This window comes from Xiphophorus maculatus, chromosome 24 (assembly GCF_002775205.1).
Source record: "Xiphophorus maculatus strain JP 163 A chromosome 24, X_maculatus-5.0-male, whole genome shotgun sequence".
Lineage (NCBI taxonomy): Eukaryota > Metazoa > Chordata > Actinopteri > Cyprinodontiformes > Poeciliidae > Xiphophorus > Xiphophorus maculatus.
Genome location: NC_036466.1, coordinates 49,721 through 68,677, shown reverse-complemented (window position 1 = coordinate 68,677; position 18,957 = coordinate 49,721). Strand labels below are relative to the sequence as shown.

The following is an 18,957-nucleotide window of genomic DNA, read 5'->3' as shown; positions in this document are numbered from 1 at the left end:
TAAACGACTCCACTTAAATTGCAGGTGTTCTGACCATCAGTGCTACCTTGTCAGATTTTCTTACCATAGCACGGATAGATAGCTAAGTCTATCTGTCAGTGCTACATGTCCAAAACTGCTACTGTCATGTTTACAAATAGAAAACAATAGCGGGTTGTGTTAATGATAATTGAATGACGGGACCGAAGTGGAAGCTTAGGAGTTATGGTTAGCTTAGCATTGGAGCAATTTATATCCATGACGAAACCACAAGATCACTTCCTTCATCTGAATATCCTACCTGTTTAAAATGAAAAGCTGTAGATGTATGCACTATTCCTTTTACTAGGATATCCGACCTGTTAAAAAATATTTTAAATACAGAGGTGTTTGTAAGAATAAAACAGTATCAGACAGAAACACATTTTTATTGGAAGTAAATTAAACACAGACAAATACAGGTCACCACAACTCTTTTTTTGTACATTAATCTGTTGTATGACAGACTTGATCAGATGCAGCGCAGCCACAATGTGTCACTGAACTGCCAGGTCTTTGTGTTCCTGAAATGATATTATATGATTAATGTACACTAATATTACACGGCTATTACACAACTTCAATCCCACATAGTATCTCTAACATCTATTTAGCAAAGTTTAATAATAAAAAAGAGTGTAATTAAATTAAAATACTTTAAAATATAGGGACAAAATAGCCCACAAAACAATGTATTTTGGTATCAAATAAATTAAACAAAGCTTATTGTAATCTTCGATGAAATAAAACACATGAAACATACGTCCACAGGTAGGACATATTTATAAGAAATTTGCAGTATGTGACTTAGCATTGATGTGCGCATTACCACAAGGTAGGACGGATTTACGGGTAGCACAGATAAACAGAACACCGGTCAGAAAGACGCATTTAGGGGGGCGCTAGTGAGCCAAGATGGAGTAAAGACGGATATTTCAGAGCTCCTGCAGGCTTATTAATATTTTCGCTTTAAAACCCACAACTGCTCACTAATTGTGACCTAAATCGGATTGATAAAGGTGTTGGACTATAAAGAATTCCGTTCCAGTGGACGTTACTTGTTAAATGGCGGATAAAGCTAACGGCTAACACCAGAGCCACGAGGCAGCAGAAGACCCACAACCCAAGAGCCCTGGTATGAGTGAGGAGTTGAGAGCCGATATCCTAACCTCTATACGAGGGGAAATCTCCAAAATTATAAGGGAGGAAATGAGGAATGCGCTGTCTGAAGAGTTCACCGCTCTCAGAGCTGACATCAACGCAGTGAGGGCCGAAATAGCCAGCAACGCCACCGCCATCCATACAGAAATCACCTCAATTAAAACGGACATTGAAGACGTGAAAGGTGGACTGTCTACATGGTCTGATGAGGTAAACACTCTGCAGACCACCGTCACCGAACTTCAGAGCGAGCTGGTTAAGATATGGGACAAGTGTGAGGACATGGTGGGGAGGATGAGGCGAGGAAATATCCATATAGTTGGCGTTGAGGAACAGCCGAACTCCGCCGAACCTAAAGAGGTTTCCAAAATGATCAGAGAAGCGCTCCAGATGGACAGGTGTTGTGCGCAATTCAGTACCCCTGCGAAAATCTGTTCCCCCTGTGTCGGGAGCGCGCATTGCAGCCAGAGAGGCGGATTTGACCATTTTCACGGCGCTTCTGATCGATTTCTCGGTATAAACAACTCAGTTAATCATGTCAAGCTTGTAACATTTAGTTTTCAACACGTTGTGTGTATTTATAATTTTTCATTGCTGATATAAGAGGATGGCTGAAAGCAGGGTACAAAAATTAAGACTTCCTGAAAAGACGAGAGCGTGGACTTTCTGGTAAATCCCTTTTTAATGTAAAATATGACAGATTACTGGATTAAATAAATTTCTAGTATACTACAGGCTATCACGCATAATTTTTGAGAATTTGGCAACAGTTGCTCTTTATTCCCAAACGTTATGGGGGGAGGAGAGGAGAGAATGGATATTTCAGCTGCCTGAAATAATCTGTTCCCCCTCCATAACATGGGAACAAATTAATTCACCAACAAGTCTTTAACTGTGTTTATTCCTCTTATCATCAACAATAAATCAAGTAAGTTTGAAAACATTTGCTCTGTATTTGCCAGAGTTATGGGGGGAGGAGAGGAGAGAATGGATATTTCAGCTGCCTGAAATAATCTGTTCCCCCTCCATAACATGGGAACAAATTAATTTACCAACAAGTCTTTAACTGTGTTTATTCCTCTTATCATCAACAATAAATCCTGTGAATTTGGTAACATTTGCTCATTATTTGCCAAAGTTATAAGGGGGGAACCATATATTTTAGTAACCTAAAATAATCTGTTCCCCCTCCATAAAATGGGAACAAATTAATTCAGCAACAAGTCTTTAACTCTGTTTATTCCTCTTATCATCAACAATAAATAAAGAAAGTTTGGTAACATTTGCTCTTTATTTGACATAGTTATGAGGGGGGAACCATATATTTTAGCCACCTACAATAATCTGTTGCCCCTCCATAACATGGGAACAAATTAATTTACAAGAACGTGTTTAACTTTGCTTTGCTTTGGAAACATTTGCTCTTCATTTCTCAAAGATAAGGGGCCTTGGGATTTAAACTTTTTTCCATAGCTGCCTTATATCAAAATCTTGTAAGTATAAATATCAAACGGTTTTCAAAATGTAATTTATTAACCATTAAACAACATATATAAACAAGCACACCACAGCAAACTCAGGAACAAAGGCAAACTAAGGCAAACAGGCAAAGCAGTGATAAGTTTTTCCAGTTGGTGGGCTTCCCACACATGCATGATGGAACCACCTCAGACACGTCACTGGATCTAGGAAAGAAACCAAAAATATCAGGGGTTTTTTGAAAAATATGTCTTTACAATTACAATATACAATCAATCATTTTAGATTCCCTTATATTCCAACTGCTGGAGGATCATATCATAGCTTGTTGACGCAAGATAAGATTAGATAAAACTTGTCCTCTTTATTTAGTTTACTAACACTAAGTCTTTGAATAATTCTAAAAACTTTCCTACCCAGTTCACATCCGGGTCACTTTCCATCTCTCCACAGAAGTGACACAAGTCTTTTAGGTCCTCTGTTAACAACAAAAGTATAAAAACACACACACACACACGATTATACATGTACAGTCGTGACCGTATATATTTGTGTGTGTATAAAACTATTACACAGGATGTGCTAAGCACCAACACAGTCATTTATGAAAAAAAATATAGAACATAAAATGATTGTACTTATTAATTTGTAGACAAACAATTTCCTTAAATAAATGTTTTCAGAGTCCATGTTAATGTTTTAAGTTTGACTAAGTACAGATGTTTTAGCCAAACATACAAATAATAGTAATCATGATAACAATTATCATAAACACTGAAAATAAGAATATTAATGTTAAGGGTAAGTCCCAGGCTGTGGAGACTTATCCGCCTCTCTGGAAACAGGAAAATCCACAACCTCTTTTTATAGGATTTTTTCTGCAAACTGAAATGAACAGCTTCATTTAATGTCTTTAAATTTAAGTAACAAAGAAAGTAATTCACTGTACATGTCTCAAAATATATATCAAAATCCTAAAGTCATACACTGTGTGACAATATGTCTGAAACCTTCAGTGAAAATACACCACATGATGAACTATCTTGTTGTTTTGAATGCTGTCACATGTCCAACGTGAGACATTGCACCCCTTCTTCCTCATAAATGCCCTGTAAATATAGATATATTAATAAGAACAACTTTATTTGATTTTCATACTTGAGTTAAACGTACATTTTTAACCATACCTTGTGATTTGCAAACCTTTCTGGATGTCTTGTTTTGATTCCCCCAGTGGATTCAAGAACAAAGACTTTTTGTCTTGTGGGTAGATCACCTAGAAAGTGGGCATTCCACAGTTTTCATGTGGTTTTTGTCTAAGAGATAAGTATGATATAAATTGTTTTTAGAGTTTAAAAACATTTATTACCACTAAAGTCCAGTGGTGGTGTTGATTGTTGGTTCCCAGAATTATTTCATAATTCATTGGGTTCATCTGTGAGTAATGGTTTTTATTCACAATTGTCCACTTTGCTAGATTTTGTTTCTTTTATTGATGAATGTAGAAGTACGGGAATCTTTCTACAATACAACTTAGAAATAGAACTGGAGTAAAAGTGTAATTCACATGAATAACAACTGCAGTCAAGAACAGTGTGCGTTATTCCTGCATTATAACGTGGAGTAACGTTCGTGTGTGCACACATATTAATCGAAAATAAATGCAGCAGTAAATCAATAACAAAAAAACATTGAGTGTTATCTGTTTTTAGATAACTTATGCATTCCACTATTTGTATTAAAGTAGAGGTTACTGTCAATGCATCACTCTAGAAGATAAAGATAATTACCTTCAATCTTGTACGACGAGGCTTTCCTTCGAATGACATATTTTCTTTGCTTCGTTGACTGCGGTGGATATTCGCCTTTAACTTTATAGTTAAAGAGCATTTCATATTCCACACTGTCCATATTTAAGAAAAGTGTCGACTTACTGAAATAGTTGGCTTAACTTAAAGCAAAACGTGATGAACAATCTGCCCAACACCTGCACATTTGCATAATTGACTGGAGGAGCAGCACCACGTGATTTTTGACTTTCTAGAAAACACCATATGTGTTTATATTGTAAGGTGCATTGTTAAATGTAATATCTGCAAAATATTTGTAACTTGGAAGATAAACATTTAAACAGAACATACATTACATAGAGATCATCAAATCAACAGTAATATTTATTATAACCATCTTAGAATTCAAAATATCAAATAATTAATTGCTTCAAACGATATATACACAAATAATGACCAACAGTTTCAAAATTCACAGGATTTGCTTATTTTTTCCTTATTTTATGGAGGGGGAACGGATTATTTTAGGCAGCTGAAATATATGGTTCCCCCTTATAACTTTGTCAAATAATGAGCAAATGCTACCAAATTCACAGGATTTATTGTTGATGTTAAGAGGAATAAACACAGTTAAAGACTTGTTGGTAAATTAATTTGTTCCCATGTTATGGAGGGGGAACGGTTTATTTCAGGCAGCTGAAATATCAATTTTCTCTCCTCCTCCCCCCATAACTCTGGCAAATACAGAGCAAATGTTTTCAAACTTACAGAATTTATTATTGATAATGAAAGGAATAAACACAGTTAAAGACTTGTTGCTGAATTAATTTGTTCCCATGTTATGGAGGGGGAACAGATTATTTCAGGCAGCTGAAATATCCATTCTCTCCTCTCCTCCCCCTATAACGTTTGGGAATAAAGAGCAACTGTTGCCAAATTCTCAAAAATTATGTGTGATAGCCTGTAGTATACTAGAAATTTATTTAATCCAGTAATCTGTCATATTTTACATTAGAACAGGATTTACCAGAAAGTCCACGCTCTCGTCTTTTCAGGAAGTCTTAATTTTTGTGCCATGCTTTCAGCCATCCTCTTATATCAGCAATGAAAAATTATAAATACACACAACGTGTTGAAAAATTGTGTTTTGGTGACTGACTTTTATTTCTGTCAAGCGGAAGTGACAAAAGTTGGAAAAAGACCGATTCTCTTGGCCTTTAAAATAACACAAAACAGCGTAAAAAGACCTCGATTATTTAATTATTTTTACAATTTTGTAAACAACAGTTGCCGATTAAACTAAATGTTACAAGCTTGACATGATTAACTGAGTTGTTTTTACCGAGAAATCGATCAGAAGCGCCGTGAAAATGGTCAGATCCGCCTCTCTGGCTGCAATGCGCGCTCCCGACACAGGGGGAACAGATTTTCGCAGGGGAACAGAATTGCGCACAACACCTGGATGTAAAAGTCGATCGTTCACACCGAACAGCTGCTCTGACAAAACCAAGAGACGGAGAAAGACCCGTGTGATCATCGCCAAGCTGCATTATGATGGAGACGCCGCTGACACCCTGAGAAGAGCCAGGGACAAAGCCCCGCTGACCTACCGGTGTAAAACCTGAGTGAAGTTGGCCCCCCCACCTTCTTCAAATTAGACAAAATTGGTGTCAATCAACTCGGCTACGTTTGTGCTGGTTTGTGCAGCAAAGATTTTCGTTTGTGCTGCTTCGGTTTTGAAGATATTAAGGAAAGGGTAAAGGTCAAAAGGTCAACCAGCCCCCCCACCTTCTTCAAATCAGACGAAATGGGTGTCAATCAACTCGGCTACATTTGTGCTGGTTCGTGCAGCAAAGATTTTCATTTGTGCAGCTATCATTTTAAAGATATTAAGAGGGCTGGTTGACCTTTGATGACCTCTAAAACATTTCTTAATATCTTCAAAACTGAAGCAGCACAAACAAAAATCTTTGCTGCACAAACCAGCACAAACGTAGCCAAGTTGATTGACACCCATTTCGTCTGATTTGAAGAAGGTGGGGGGCTGGTTGACCTTTGATGACCTCTAAAAACATTTCTTTATATCTTTAAAATGATAGCGGCACAAAAGAAAATTTTTGCTGCACAAACCAGCACAAACGTAGCCGAGTTGATTGACACCAATTTTGTCTAATTTGAAGAAGGTGGGGGGGCCAACTTCACTCAGGTCAGGGACAAAGGATCGCCATCTTCCCGAATTACACCACCTTGTGTCGCCAAGGCGCGCGCCGCCTTCTCTGATGCACGGAAAGCTTTACGGGGACGGAGCGATGTGCGCTTCGGATTACTTTATCCAGCAAGACTCAAAATCACATACAAAGAGGACAGTAAGGAGTTTCGGGACCCCGTGAAGGCCATGTACTACATATGGAATACCATCCCCGCTGCAATAACAGGAACTGAAACTGCTTAAATACTAACTGTGTTTATGTTCGGCAATGCCACTTATCTAAACTAGTACTTTTGAAAGGTGCGTAACATTGTCACTTCTAACCTTGTTAAATTACTAAGTCATAATTAGTCATAATTAAGTTGTATTAATATTACTAGTAGATTTTAAGTTGTTGTTAAAGTACACATACTTATGCTCTCGTGCAGGAGCCTGAACTTCCACACTCTTAATTTTTTTTTGTTTTTGCACACATCCAACCCTTTTTCGGTTGTGTTTGTTGCCGCTTTTTATAGTGGCTAGGGACTTAAACCCACTACCTTGCATTATGTTAGCAATGCACATTTTTAATTGTGTTTTCTGCATTTTGATCCTTCTGTTCCCCGAGGATCCTTTTGCATCTAAAAAAGCAGAGCATTTGAATCTTAGTTTTGACAATATTGTACAGCAAAGCCTTACTATTTTTAGTTTATTGCATCATCTTGGTGTTCAGCGTCCATGTTACTCAAGTTTGGTCCCATCCGTCAAATGGCCGTCTCTGCCTCCAACACAATACTATCACATATATGTTTTTAAATTAACTCAGTTATGAGTACACTAACGGTAACAAGTTTTAACGTGAAGGGTTTGCATAGTCCAACCAAAAGAAAAAAAGTATTGCTGCAACTCAGACAATCAAAATATCAAGTAGCACTCCTACAAGAAACACACCTATCAGATGTGGAACATACAAAATTAAATAAGTCTTGGGCTGATAAAGTTTACTATTCGTCACATTGCTCTGGTAGGAAAAGGGGTGTTGCTATATTAATACATAGGCAAATTAACTTTACTGAAACGTTAGTACATAAGGACAAGGAGGGTAGATTTATATTGGTAAATGGGATAATTGATGGAACATCAGTGTCCTTTGTAAATGTCTATGCCCCTAATGAAGATGTACCAGGGTTTATTAAGTCAGTTTTCAATATGATTGCAGAATACAGCTCTGGTCTACTGATTATGGGGGGGGGAATTTTAACTGTGTATTGTCAAATATAGATAGGCACCCAGCCTCTCGAACCCCCATATCTAAGATGGGTAAAATGCTTAAAAATATGTCTGTGGAAGCTGGATTAGTGGATATATGGCGATCCAAATTCCCAAAGGACAGAAATTTCACATTTTACTCAAACCGGCATGCATCTTACTCACGAATAGATTACTTTTTTACTGCCAAGGCCGAGCTACACAGACTTGAGGATATCACAATATTGCCCATCACAATCTCTGACCATGCACCTGTTACTCTCAAGTGGAATATAGGATTGACACCATCATTTAAGCAATGGAGACTTAATGCCTGCCTTCTTAATGACAAAGAATTTGTTGAATTTGTTAAATTAGACCTAAAAAATTATTTGGATATAAACAATACCCCTGAAACATCTCCTATTATGTTGTGGGACTGTGCAAAGGCCTATTTAAGAGGTAGCATCATCTCCTACACGACAGCAAAAAAAAGACAAAAGGCAGCCAAACAGAAATATTTAGAAGATAGAATTCGGGAACTGGATCTCCAACATAAAAAGACTAGAGCATCCAGGATTCTGAATGATTTGAATACATCATGCAGAGAGCTCCAAGATTTACTTTCAGAAAAGATAGAAGGTAACCTTCGTTTTGCCAAGCAACAGTATTATGAAAATGGAAATAGAGTGAGCAGACTTTTGGCCTTCCGACTTAAAAAACAACAGTCCTCAAATGTAGTTCATAAGCTGAAATCGGGCAATAAATCCATCTTAAAACCAAAAGATATTGGTTAAACATTTGCAGAATTTTACAAGGTTTTATACCGAGACACTGACACTTGCGGTAATGAGAGTAAGATAGCAGACTACTTACAAAATATAAATATTTCTGAATTATCCGATATTGTAGCTAAACAATTAGATAAGCCAATTCAAGAAGAAGAAATTAAAAACGTTATCTCATCCCTTAAAAATAATAAGAGTCCTGGTCCTGATGGTTTCATAAATGAATTCTATAAATGTTTCATAGACATCGTTACTCCACTTTTATTGGAAGCATACCACTTTTCTTTAGAAACTAAAACAATGGCGCCATCCTGGTCTGATGCCACAATAGTTGTTTTGCATAAAGAAGGTAAGGATCCCACTGACTGTGGGTCATATAGACCATTATCGATGCTTAATGGGGACGTACGCATTCTAACTGGTATTCTGGCGAGACGATTAAATGTCATAATAAATCAAATCATACATCCAGATCAAACCGAATTCATTGTCGGGAGACACTATGGAAATAATCTGCGTCGTTTATTGAATATTATGTCTCACCAAAAAGAAAAGAAAGCTATGACAGCTGTAATATCTTTAGATGCCCAAAAGGCTTTTGATCGCGTGTCATGGAAATACCTTACTCAAACATTAAAGAGATTTAAATTTGGGCCCAAGTTTATAGATTGGATACATACATTATATTCATCCCCACAAGTGGCTGTAAGAGTTAATGGTTTCAGGTCAGCAAGTTTCAAACTGGAGCGCGGATGCAGGCAAGGCTGTCCTTTGTCACCTCTTTTGTTTGCAATTAGTATCGACCCATTAGCCCAGCTTATTAGGGACAATAATGAAATTAAATGGATTTTGATTGGCACAGAGGAACATAAAATATCTCTTTACGCAGATGATGTACTTCTGAATCTGTCTGATCCTACATCATCAATACCACGTCTGAGGGAAATGATTTCTGTTTATGGACATTTTTCTGGTTATAAAATAAATGTTGATAAGACTGAGGCAATGGATGTCAATAGCAACATTCCACTGGGGGTTAAACAACAGAGCGGCTTCAGGTGGCCAAGGGAGGGCATTAAATACCTAGGCATCAATATTCCTCTCTCATTAAATGATTTGTATCATGCCAATTACAGCAAAACACTGGATATAATTAAAAATGACCTAGAGCGATGGTCACATTGCCTTTGTCCCTCCTCGGTCGCATTGAAACCATTCGTATGAATCTGTTACCCAGATTATTGTATTTATTCCAGATGTTACCAGTTGGCATACCAAAGTCCATGTTTGTTGAATTGGATAAAATTATATCAAAATTCATATGGCAAAGCAAGCGCCCTCGCATAAAATATAAAACACTACAAAGAAGTAAGACGGAAGGGGGTCTCAATCTTCCTGTTTTGAAATACTATTTCTGGGCAGCTCAGTTAAAGCCTTTAATTTCATGGATCCAACAGATTCTCAAACAAGATGGCTGAGCATTGAGCAAGCCAAGTCCTCAGTACCATTAAAGGTATTAAAGCCATTTTTAGATATTCCAGTAAAGGAACTGCCATTGTGGACTAAAACCACACTTAACATTTGGAACAAAGTGCGAATTTCTTTCAAGCTACCAAGAGGTTTATCAATATTAACAAGCATTGGACATATTAAATCTTTCACACCCAATTTCTTAGACAAAATTTTTCTAAATGGGCTGAACAGGGGCTTACATTTCTTCATCAGTTGATCGACAGGAACAGCCTTTATGTCATTTGAAGAGTTATGTAGGAATTTTCATCTCCAGAAAAATGATTTCTTTAGATATTTACAGTTGCGCTCTTTTTTGTCTGCACACAGGGACTGGGAAAGAGTACTAAATCCCACACCAACAGAAAACCTCCTAATCCATTACCAGAAAGGGGGAGGAGATAAAAAATTGATAACAAAGTTATATAGTGTATTTCTGTCAATGAACCTTAACGAACCCACTTGGACAAAACAAAGATGGGAGGCAGAGACGGCCAAAAGAATCTCTGACGAAACATGGGAGGAAGTCTGGACTGAGGCACATAGAGTTACAAACTCAAATACGTGGCGGGAATATAAATGGAAAATTATTAGCAGATATTTCAGGACCCCAGATGTAGTTTCAAAGATGGATCCTAAAGTACCAAGCTTGTGTTGGAGAAACTGTGGCTCCGCGGTCCCTAATCATACACACATTTTTTGGTCATGCCCCAAACTTCAAAACTTTTGGGATGAGGTGTACAGGGCTATAAACCAAATCTTCCCAGAAGTTATACCAAAGGATGTTACAGTTGCGTTACTTGGTATTATACCAGATGGTTTGCAAGGACGGGCCAAAGTATATCTGTTAAATGTCCTTTTTACAGCAGCCCTGAAATGCATTACAATCAGGTGGATGCAGTTGGAGCCACCTTCCTACGACTTATGAATTCAAAAAGTAAGGGAATTGTATAAAATGGAACAGATAACCTACTCATTAAGACTTCAAAAAACCACTTTTAGCCAGCAGGGGGCCAGCAGAAGCTCTGTTGATGTAAATAAGCCCAACAAGTGTGTCTCTTGGCATATGATGTTTAGCTATCCTGCCCAAAATGTATCCTTATTTTAATGTTGTATGGTGAGGAGTCTACAAATGTGATGCTGAGGTTGTAAGATATCATGCCAAGATGTTTATTTTATGGAAAACGTCATATTGTGAACACTTGTGTTATGTACCATCGGTATATGGCTGTATTATTGCTCTGTAAAAATAATAAAAATGTAAGTTCTTAAAAAAAAAGAAAAAAGAAAGACGCATTTAGTTCAGTGTCCATGAGATAATATTCAGAAAGGATCTTTTTATTGATTGATTTTAGTTTCCTCTGAAATGAACTCTTTGCATAAAGTCTATAATGTCTGCCCATGTGCACCAGTCAAGGGTGTTAATCATTACCTCTCAAAATGATGGACGGGCTTCACATTTTTCCATCGTTCCCCCCCCCCCCCCCAAATAATACGGTTAAATATGGAAAATATTCCGTTAACGCAACCTCTGACATACACATACATATGTTGTTGAGAAAACGAGACATTTTCTGCCTGTTGTTCGTTGTTATCTCGTCTCCCCAGGTCCATTGATGTCGTGTGTAAAAGTGAAACCACAGACAACAGTCACTGTTAAAATTCGCAATCAACCAGAATTTCTTCAAACAATCAAATGCATAAAATCACACCAATAGCTCAACATGGTCATCAGATACCAAAGCCAGAAAGGAAACATTAATTACCTTAGAAAAATGCAAAATACGGAGACGCTTCTTCAGAGACCACTGAGTGCAGCAGTTAAAAGACAGTTCCACCCCAGTGATCTGACTTTCTGTTTTAGCTCAATTACTTTTATGTCAATGCGGGTTCTTTACTGTCTGATGCATTTTGACGCACTGTTCAGAGGTGGTCTCTCCTGCACACAAACAGCACCACATCATTACGTGCTTTTTGTACACCAGAGACCATGCAGGTATTACCAAGGCCAGGGATGAATTTATCCGCTGTCTAAGCTATCCTCCCTGCACACTTTCCCAGGGTAGAAACAATAGATATGTTCATTTCATACGGAATGAAAGCAGGACCGAAGTTTATCAGCTATTCATGTTTTTCATCCTTTCAAACTGCCTCAAAGTGTTTCCTGGACTGCACAGAGCTCTCCTGATCTCTCCTCTTACCCAGTGCATCATGTTAGAAAAATTATCTAAGTTCATTTACTTGTGAGTTTATTTGAAAGGTTATGTTTTCATATTATTATTTTGTGTGTTGTTTACTTGACTTCTTTTCTTCCGTGATACACTATTAACAGTTTAAACTGATGTTTGCCTGGAGGCTAGAAACGTTTACACCTTCCTGTGAAACTGATTGGTAACGGTCAGCCTCGTGCCCTTGTATGAGGCATGTCCACAGAAGGTTCCAGAATATCCTGTAGTAAAGGTCGTTGGTCAATTCTTTGTGTGACTGTGTGAAAAAGCCCATCCTCCTTCCTTGTAATCATAATAAAAAGCAGTTGGGGACAAAGAGCCGGCGGAGTTGATCACAGACAGTGTTTGACGGCGGTTCTCCGCGTCTGCTCCCCTCTTCTACAGAAATGTAATTTGTGTCTCTGGTTGATTCCTTGCAGGTTAGGAACTAAAATAGACCCAACACATCAAACAGCCGATTTTGATTATCAAAATTAATACATGTTCCATATAATATCTTCAAACTCCTATAAAACAAACATTAGCAGTTTCAATACCAAAACATCTGTTACATTCAATACATTTTTCAGATGAATATATGACTTATACACTCTTAAGAATGTGCTCTAATATAAAAAAAACTATGATTAGACTAATTTTAATCAAATTATATCTAAGAAAAAAATTCTACTGATTAAGTTATGTATTGATTAAACCATGAGTCCAAATCTAACCTAAATTGAGGCCTACTCAAAATAATCATGATCAGTCTAATATTTCAACATGCGCCAAAGTTAAACAAAATTAAAATTAGCATAATTAAACTATTTCCAACAACATATAGAATTATTGGGTAAAACATTCTTTTATAAGCTTCTCAACAATTTGCCAGAATTTTAACCCATTCCTCTTGACAGAACTGTTAGAAGGTATGTCAGGTTTGTTGTCCTGCTTGCTCATAGACGTCTACAGTTCTTCCCATTGATATTTTCTGGGACTGAAATCGGGACTTTGTCCTGGCCACTCCATTAAGTGTGTGTGTGTGTGTCCAATAAGGCTAGCACATCTACACCCTGCAATTTAACTCCATTCTTCCTTGGAAAGCTGTTCAAGCTGGATGGTGTGTTTGTGGTGATGTATTTTCCTCCAACCATAGCATTTTATCTGAGAGCCAAACGCCTCAATTTTAGTCTCATCAGACCAAAGAGCTTTCTTGGACTTGACCATGAAGGCTCCCACACGTCTTTTGGCAAACTCTATTCTGTTGAATTATGTCAGTCACTTTATAGGGGGTTAATAATTAGCCAGTCACTTATTTTATGTTTAATTTTTTTATTTGTCATTATTTTGTAGAAATCAGTTTTACTGAAAATTGTTTTGTAAACCAAAACTTAAACTAATTCAGCATTTTTAACAAGCGTTCAAGATTTGTATAGTAAACAAAACCTATATAGTGATACATCCACACAATTTATCAAAACCTTTATCATTGTGATCTAAAATGTTAATATGTATGGAAGAGGATAAGTACGTGAAAGGGAATGGAGGGTCTAGATTTATACGGCAGGGAGAAATGTAATCCCTCTGCTTAGTGCATGACCAGCTAAATGCCAAATATGTATTCCCAAAGTTTTAATATTTAAGTTTTAATGTTTATGGCCCATCTATGAAGGTAAACAGATAGACACCGGAGTTTTATCAGGCTTTATAAAACCAAATATAAATGAATGAACTTTCTTTTTTTTGTTTTTTTAAGTTTAGTAAAAATCAGGAGTCCATTTGACAGTTTGCTTATTGTAATAAATGTTATAATCCAGGATTTCTGCACTTAAAATACAGCTTTTTAATAAATTACATTGTGTTTTTTACAGATGAGACATGTGTGGCCAACGTCTGGGAGTCCAAGAACCGTGGAGTAAATGGTACTCAAAAAGGACAGGTTTTGTGGAGACTGGAGCCTGAGCCCTATTTCATGGAGGGTAAGTGAGGACATGAGAGACTTGATTAAAATGAGAACTACACCGATTAGAAGGAATACAGTTTAGTTGAATATGATCAGATGAGAAATAATCAAATTTATTTAGTTATTTAAAACCAGTAATATAGAGATTGTCCTTGCATGGCCAGTGCTACAAGAACATCAGCAACATTGTTTTTAATTAATGTGCCATCAGTGCATTTGGGTTGTGTTTCCTGCTCCAGAAAGGTGAAGGTCTCTGGACATCCTGAAGTTGTGAACCCACTGGGAGTCCTTGAAGGCAGAATTAAGAAATGCCCACAGGATGGTCTGCTGTGGCAGTTTACCAACATCTGAAAACATATTCAATAGGAATATTAGGAAAAACAAAAAACATATTTTTCTGCTTTATATATTTATTATTTTAAATTATGTCAGTTTTGGTCCTCCATAGATAAAGGCCAGCTTGCATGGTTAACATGAATTATTTGCCAGAGTTTTTTCTGGGGGCAGTACAGCCATCCTCAGCAGGCTAAAAATATGCCAAAGCAGTTACTATCCCAGTAGGTTGAATATGTGAGTGGACAGCTCCTCTTACTTCTAGTCTGTCAGCTGAATCTGTCAGATTATGTTTTGCCACAGAAATGTTTGCCTGTGGAAACAAGATACTATATCTTTTCTTAGCACCATATCCTCTAGTGTTCTTTATCACTTTGTATAGCTTAGCTGTCAGAGTCAATTTTCAGTCAAAGCTTAATAACATTAATCGTGCTTAATTGAGCACAGACATTTTTTTTTATCTCTAAATAAGTTTGCTACCCTTGTTAAATCATGGATTGACTGATTAGTTACATGTTAGTTCAATTTCATGTGCCTGATTACTTGATCTATAGAATTAAAAAATTCCTAAAGTAGAACTTGTTTAAAATTAAGTAAGCTGATCACAATTAGCAATACATGAGAAACAAAGTCATAGATATTTGTTATTCTAGCATTGATGCTCATTCCATATTTCCCTTCCAAGATCTTAATTAGCACGGCTAAGAACATATTGTAAGTATAATACAAAAATATATCCACAAATTCTTTGGTATGCGTCTTTCAATCTGGTGTTAAATTAACATTTAAATGGCTGGGAAATATGGCTTATAAATAGCCTAGAGTCTGAATGTAAATTCATGCAAAATTAAAACAATTGTCCATGAAGGAATGGGCCAGAACTCCTCCACAGATATGTAAAATATTCTCTAGCAGTTGATAAAAATCTAATGGAAGGGTGACAACAGCAGCTATAAGGTTCAAGGGAAAATCTTATAGCTTGGTTAGTTTGGCTATGAATTTTTCCCTTAACAAATTGTTCAGCCAGTAGATGGTGCTACATTTCTGATTGAAATGTGAGGGGGAAAAAACATTGCAGACAAGCCCAATTCTTCTGCTCTTTGATTGCTTTTCATGTACAGACGTTTTTTGGGGGGTTTCTCTTTACAGCTGAGACAAAGATCTGTTTCAAATATTATCATGGAATAAGTGGAGCATTAAGAGCAACAACTCCTTGCATCACTGTGAAGAACCCAGGAGTCCCAGTAAGTGTGTGATTTAATACTTTATCATCCATATTCAAATTGCCTTTGTTTTGTTCTGTTGGTTGTCACTAGTACCACGACCTTTGGCACCAGTGGTACCAAAGGTACCACTAGTACCAAAGGGATCAGGATCAGTTAGGGATCCCTAACTGCAAAGAAGGGGGTAAGTTAATTTACAGATTATTTCAGGCAGCTGAAATATGTGGTTTTTCCCCTCATAACTTTGGCAAGAGCAAATGTTTTCAAATTCACAATGATTGTTATGTGTATGATTGAGCCACCAAAAATTAGCAACTAGAAATTTCTTTGATCTAGTAATCGGTTATATTTTACATTAGAATGGAATTAATTCAGAAGACCTACACTCATCTTTTCAGGAAGACTATGTTTTTGTAGCTGCTATCAACCAGCTTCCATCCTCTTATCAGCAATGAAAAATTATAAATACACACAATGTGTTGGAAACCCATGTTTGGTGGGGTGCTTTTATTTGTCAGGCTTAAGTGACAAAAGATAGAAAAAGACTGATTCTTTTTGCGATTAAAAAAAAAAAACTAAGAGCAAGAGCTTTTTAATTTATTTTACAATCTTGTCATTGGTTTTTTAACAACATCTGTTGATTAAACTCAAAGTTACAACCTTGACATGATTATACGAGTTGTTTTACAGAGAAATTTATCAGAATCACCGTGAAAATGGTCAGATCCGCCTCTTTGACTGCAGTGTGAGCTCCCGACACACTGCAGGGAAAACAGATAATTCAGTCCATTGAATATCCGATGTGGGCAAGGCAAGACAGGGAAATCCAAAAGAGAAAACGTGGTTGTGACCGTGGTCAAAAAAAGAAGGAAATGCTGGGCTCACTCATGGGTTTTCAAAAATCTGATACTGTCTGCCTGAGAGCTGAATATAACTGCTGGTGAACAGGCGGAAGACATGAGCATGAGTGCACTGTAGCACAGCAGCATGCAGGTGAATCAGATGAGATTGATTGCAGCTGAGGAGGAAAACAGAGCAGGCAGACGGGCAAGAATCATAGCAGATTTTTTTTTGTTTTTGAAGGTGAAGTGAGATTAAACTAAAATCACTTTTCATTTGTTTGTTTTTGAAATAGGTGAGAGGTGAAGGCCAAGTGGAGGAGCAGTCAGGAAGTGAACATTGTCGAAAACTTGTCAGCTTCACCCTGTCAGGTGAGAGGAGTATGCACACAGTCAAGTAAAGATAATTTGTAAAGCACATTTCAGCAACCATTCAGTTTTAAGTAGTGATGGTGAGATGAAGCCTCATGAGGCATTGAACCACTTGAGCCAAATGGTTCGAGAAAGGGTTCATTTCTTGAGGCTTCATGTGCACACGAAACCACCTACTGGCCAGGTGTATAATCACAGCCAGCTGTATCTTTACACGTGTGATGCATTGAATTTTTGTCTATTATGGCTCTTGGGAATGACTTCACAAAAGGTGTAGGACGAAATCATTTGTCTACATAAATTATGTATACACATATGTGTATAATAAAATATTGTTTGAATGTATCCTCTGTGTGTAATTATTCCCAAAATAGTAGTGTCATGTGATATGGCATGTTGTGTAATAAAGTTTTTCTGTGACTCTAGAAAAATGGCATGGACTTAATCAGGCAGAGGACAGTGAAAGTGCTTGTGGAACTAGGGAGGGGGTAGTGAATAGGCTAATGCTTGTGTAACTTGGATGATTTCATGCATTTTTATTAAGAAACAACAATTTCTCCACAGTTTTTGGTTTCAAACGATTTCTCTTTTTTGACACTACATGGATGAGGTGTTATTATTGTACCCCAACTCCTTGGAGCACAATAAACACCTCACCTTTACAGAACATAAGAAACAGTAAAAAATACAGTTCCTCATAAGCAAACGTAATGCATCTGCAAATGTTCAGTTCACCTTACCTTGTTAGGGCTTATCAATTCGAAATCGAAAGAGGAGGGGAAATCCTCCTCTTTCTCGCCGGCTCCATCCTTCTCCTATCCTGTCCTCGTGCTCCTAAATCTCCTATCTATCTATCTATCTATCTATCTATCTATCTATCTATCTATCTATCTATCTATCTATCTATCTATCTATCTATCTATCTATCTATCTATCTATCTATCTATCTATCTATCTATCTATCTATCTATCTATCTATCTATCTATCTATCTATCTATCTATCTATCTATCTATCTATCTATCTATCTATCTATCTATCTATCTATCTATCTATCCTAAACTCTCCAAACACACCAAACTAACTGTCTCAAACTAAATAACCACTATCCAAACGCTGCTATCCAAACTATCAAAACTCTATCCACTCTCTCAACTGACCGCAACTCGCCTACAACAACCCACATTTTGAATGGATCCTGTGGGGTTTCTAAAGCTGTCAAACCCCGCGCCAACATCTGAGCCACTTCCCGAAGCAGTCACGTGATACAGCCAGGCAGCGAGGCTTCGGACGTCATCGTTTTCGGCTCCTCCCCTAAATGAAGCAAGCCTCGATACGCGCTTTACGGAAACGCCCCCTCCATTACTCGACACACGCCTCGAAGCCTCGGCACATCACGTAACATCACTAGTTTTAAGTAATTTACATGATAAAAACATAACACAATAAACTATTATGAAACAAGCAACAAATATTCAATTTTGTCAAATGCCATCATCAAAATCAAGAATACTCATTATCAAAGATCTTGATCAACGTTCCAGTTATTATTAGTCAAATACAATTCTAGACAGCTGGGTTCTTAGACTTGATTTTAAAAAACTCAATTTTTTGGCTGTTTTTCTGTTTTCTGGAAGTTTGGTCCAGATTTGTGTTGCATAAAAACTGAATGTTGGTTTGGTGTTTGATTCTGGTTCTGGGGTTGCAAAGCAAACTACAACAAGAAGACCCGAGTGGTCTTGAAGGTTGATACGACAAAAGATCTTTAATGTATTTTGGTTTTAAGCCATAAAGTGATTTATAAACTAACAAAAATATTTTTGTGTTTTCACACCTGATA

General features: G+C 37.2%; 1 protein-coding gene across 3 annotated transcripts in view; it reads left to right on the top strand.

Annotated features, from left to right (window-relative positions):
• Positions 1 to 18,957, top strand: part of LOC102233552 (E3 ubiquitin-protein ligase HECW2-like) — a 64,709-nt gene that overhangs the window by 8,743 nt on the left and 37,009 nt on the right. For all 3 annotated transcript variants that reach the window (XM_023329412.1, XM_023329409.1, XM_023329410.1), the window contains 3 exons: positions 14,260 to 14,367; positions 15,834 to 15,928; positions 17,043 to 17,118. In XM_023329412.1, the coding sequence (XP_023185180.1) occupies positions 14,361 to 14,367; positions 15,834 to 15,928; positions 17,043 to 17,118 (178 nt within the window). In that variant the 5' untranslated portion in view covers positions 14,260 to 14,360. The remainder of the gene's footprint in view (positions 1 to 14,259; positions 14,368 to 15,833; positions 15,929 to 17,042; positions 17,119 to 18,957) is intronic.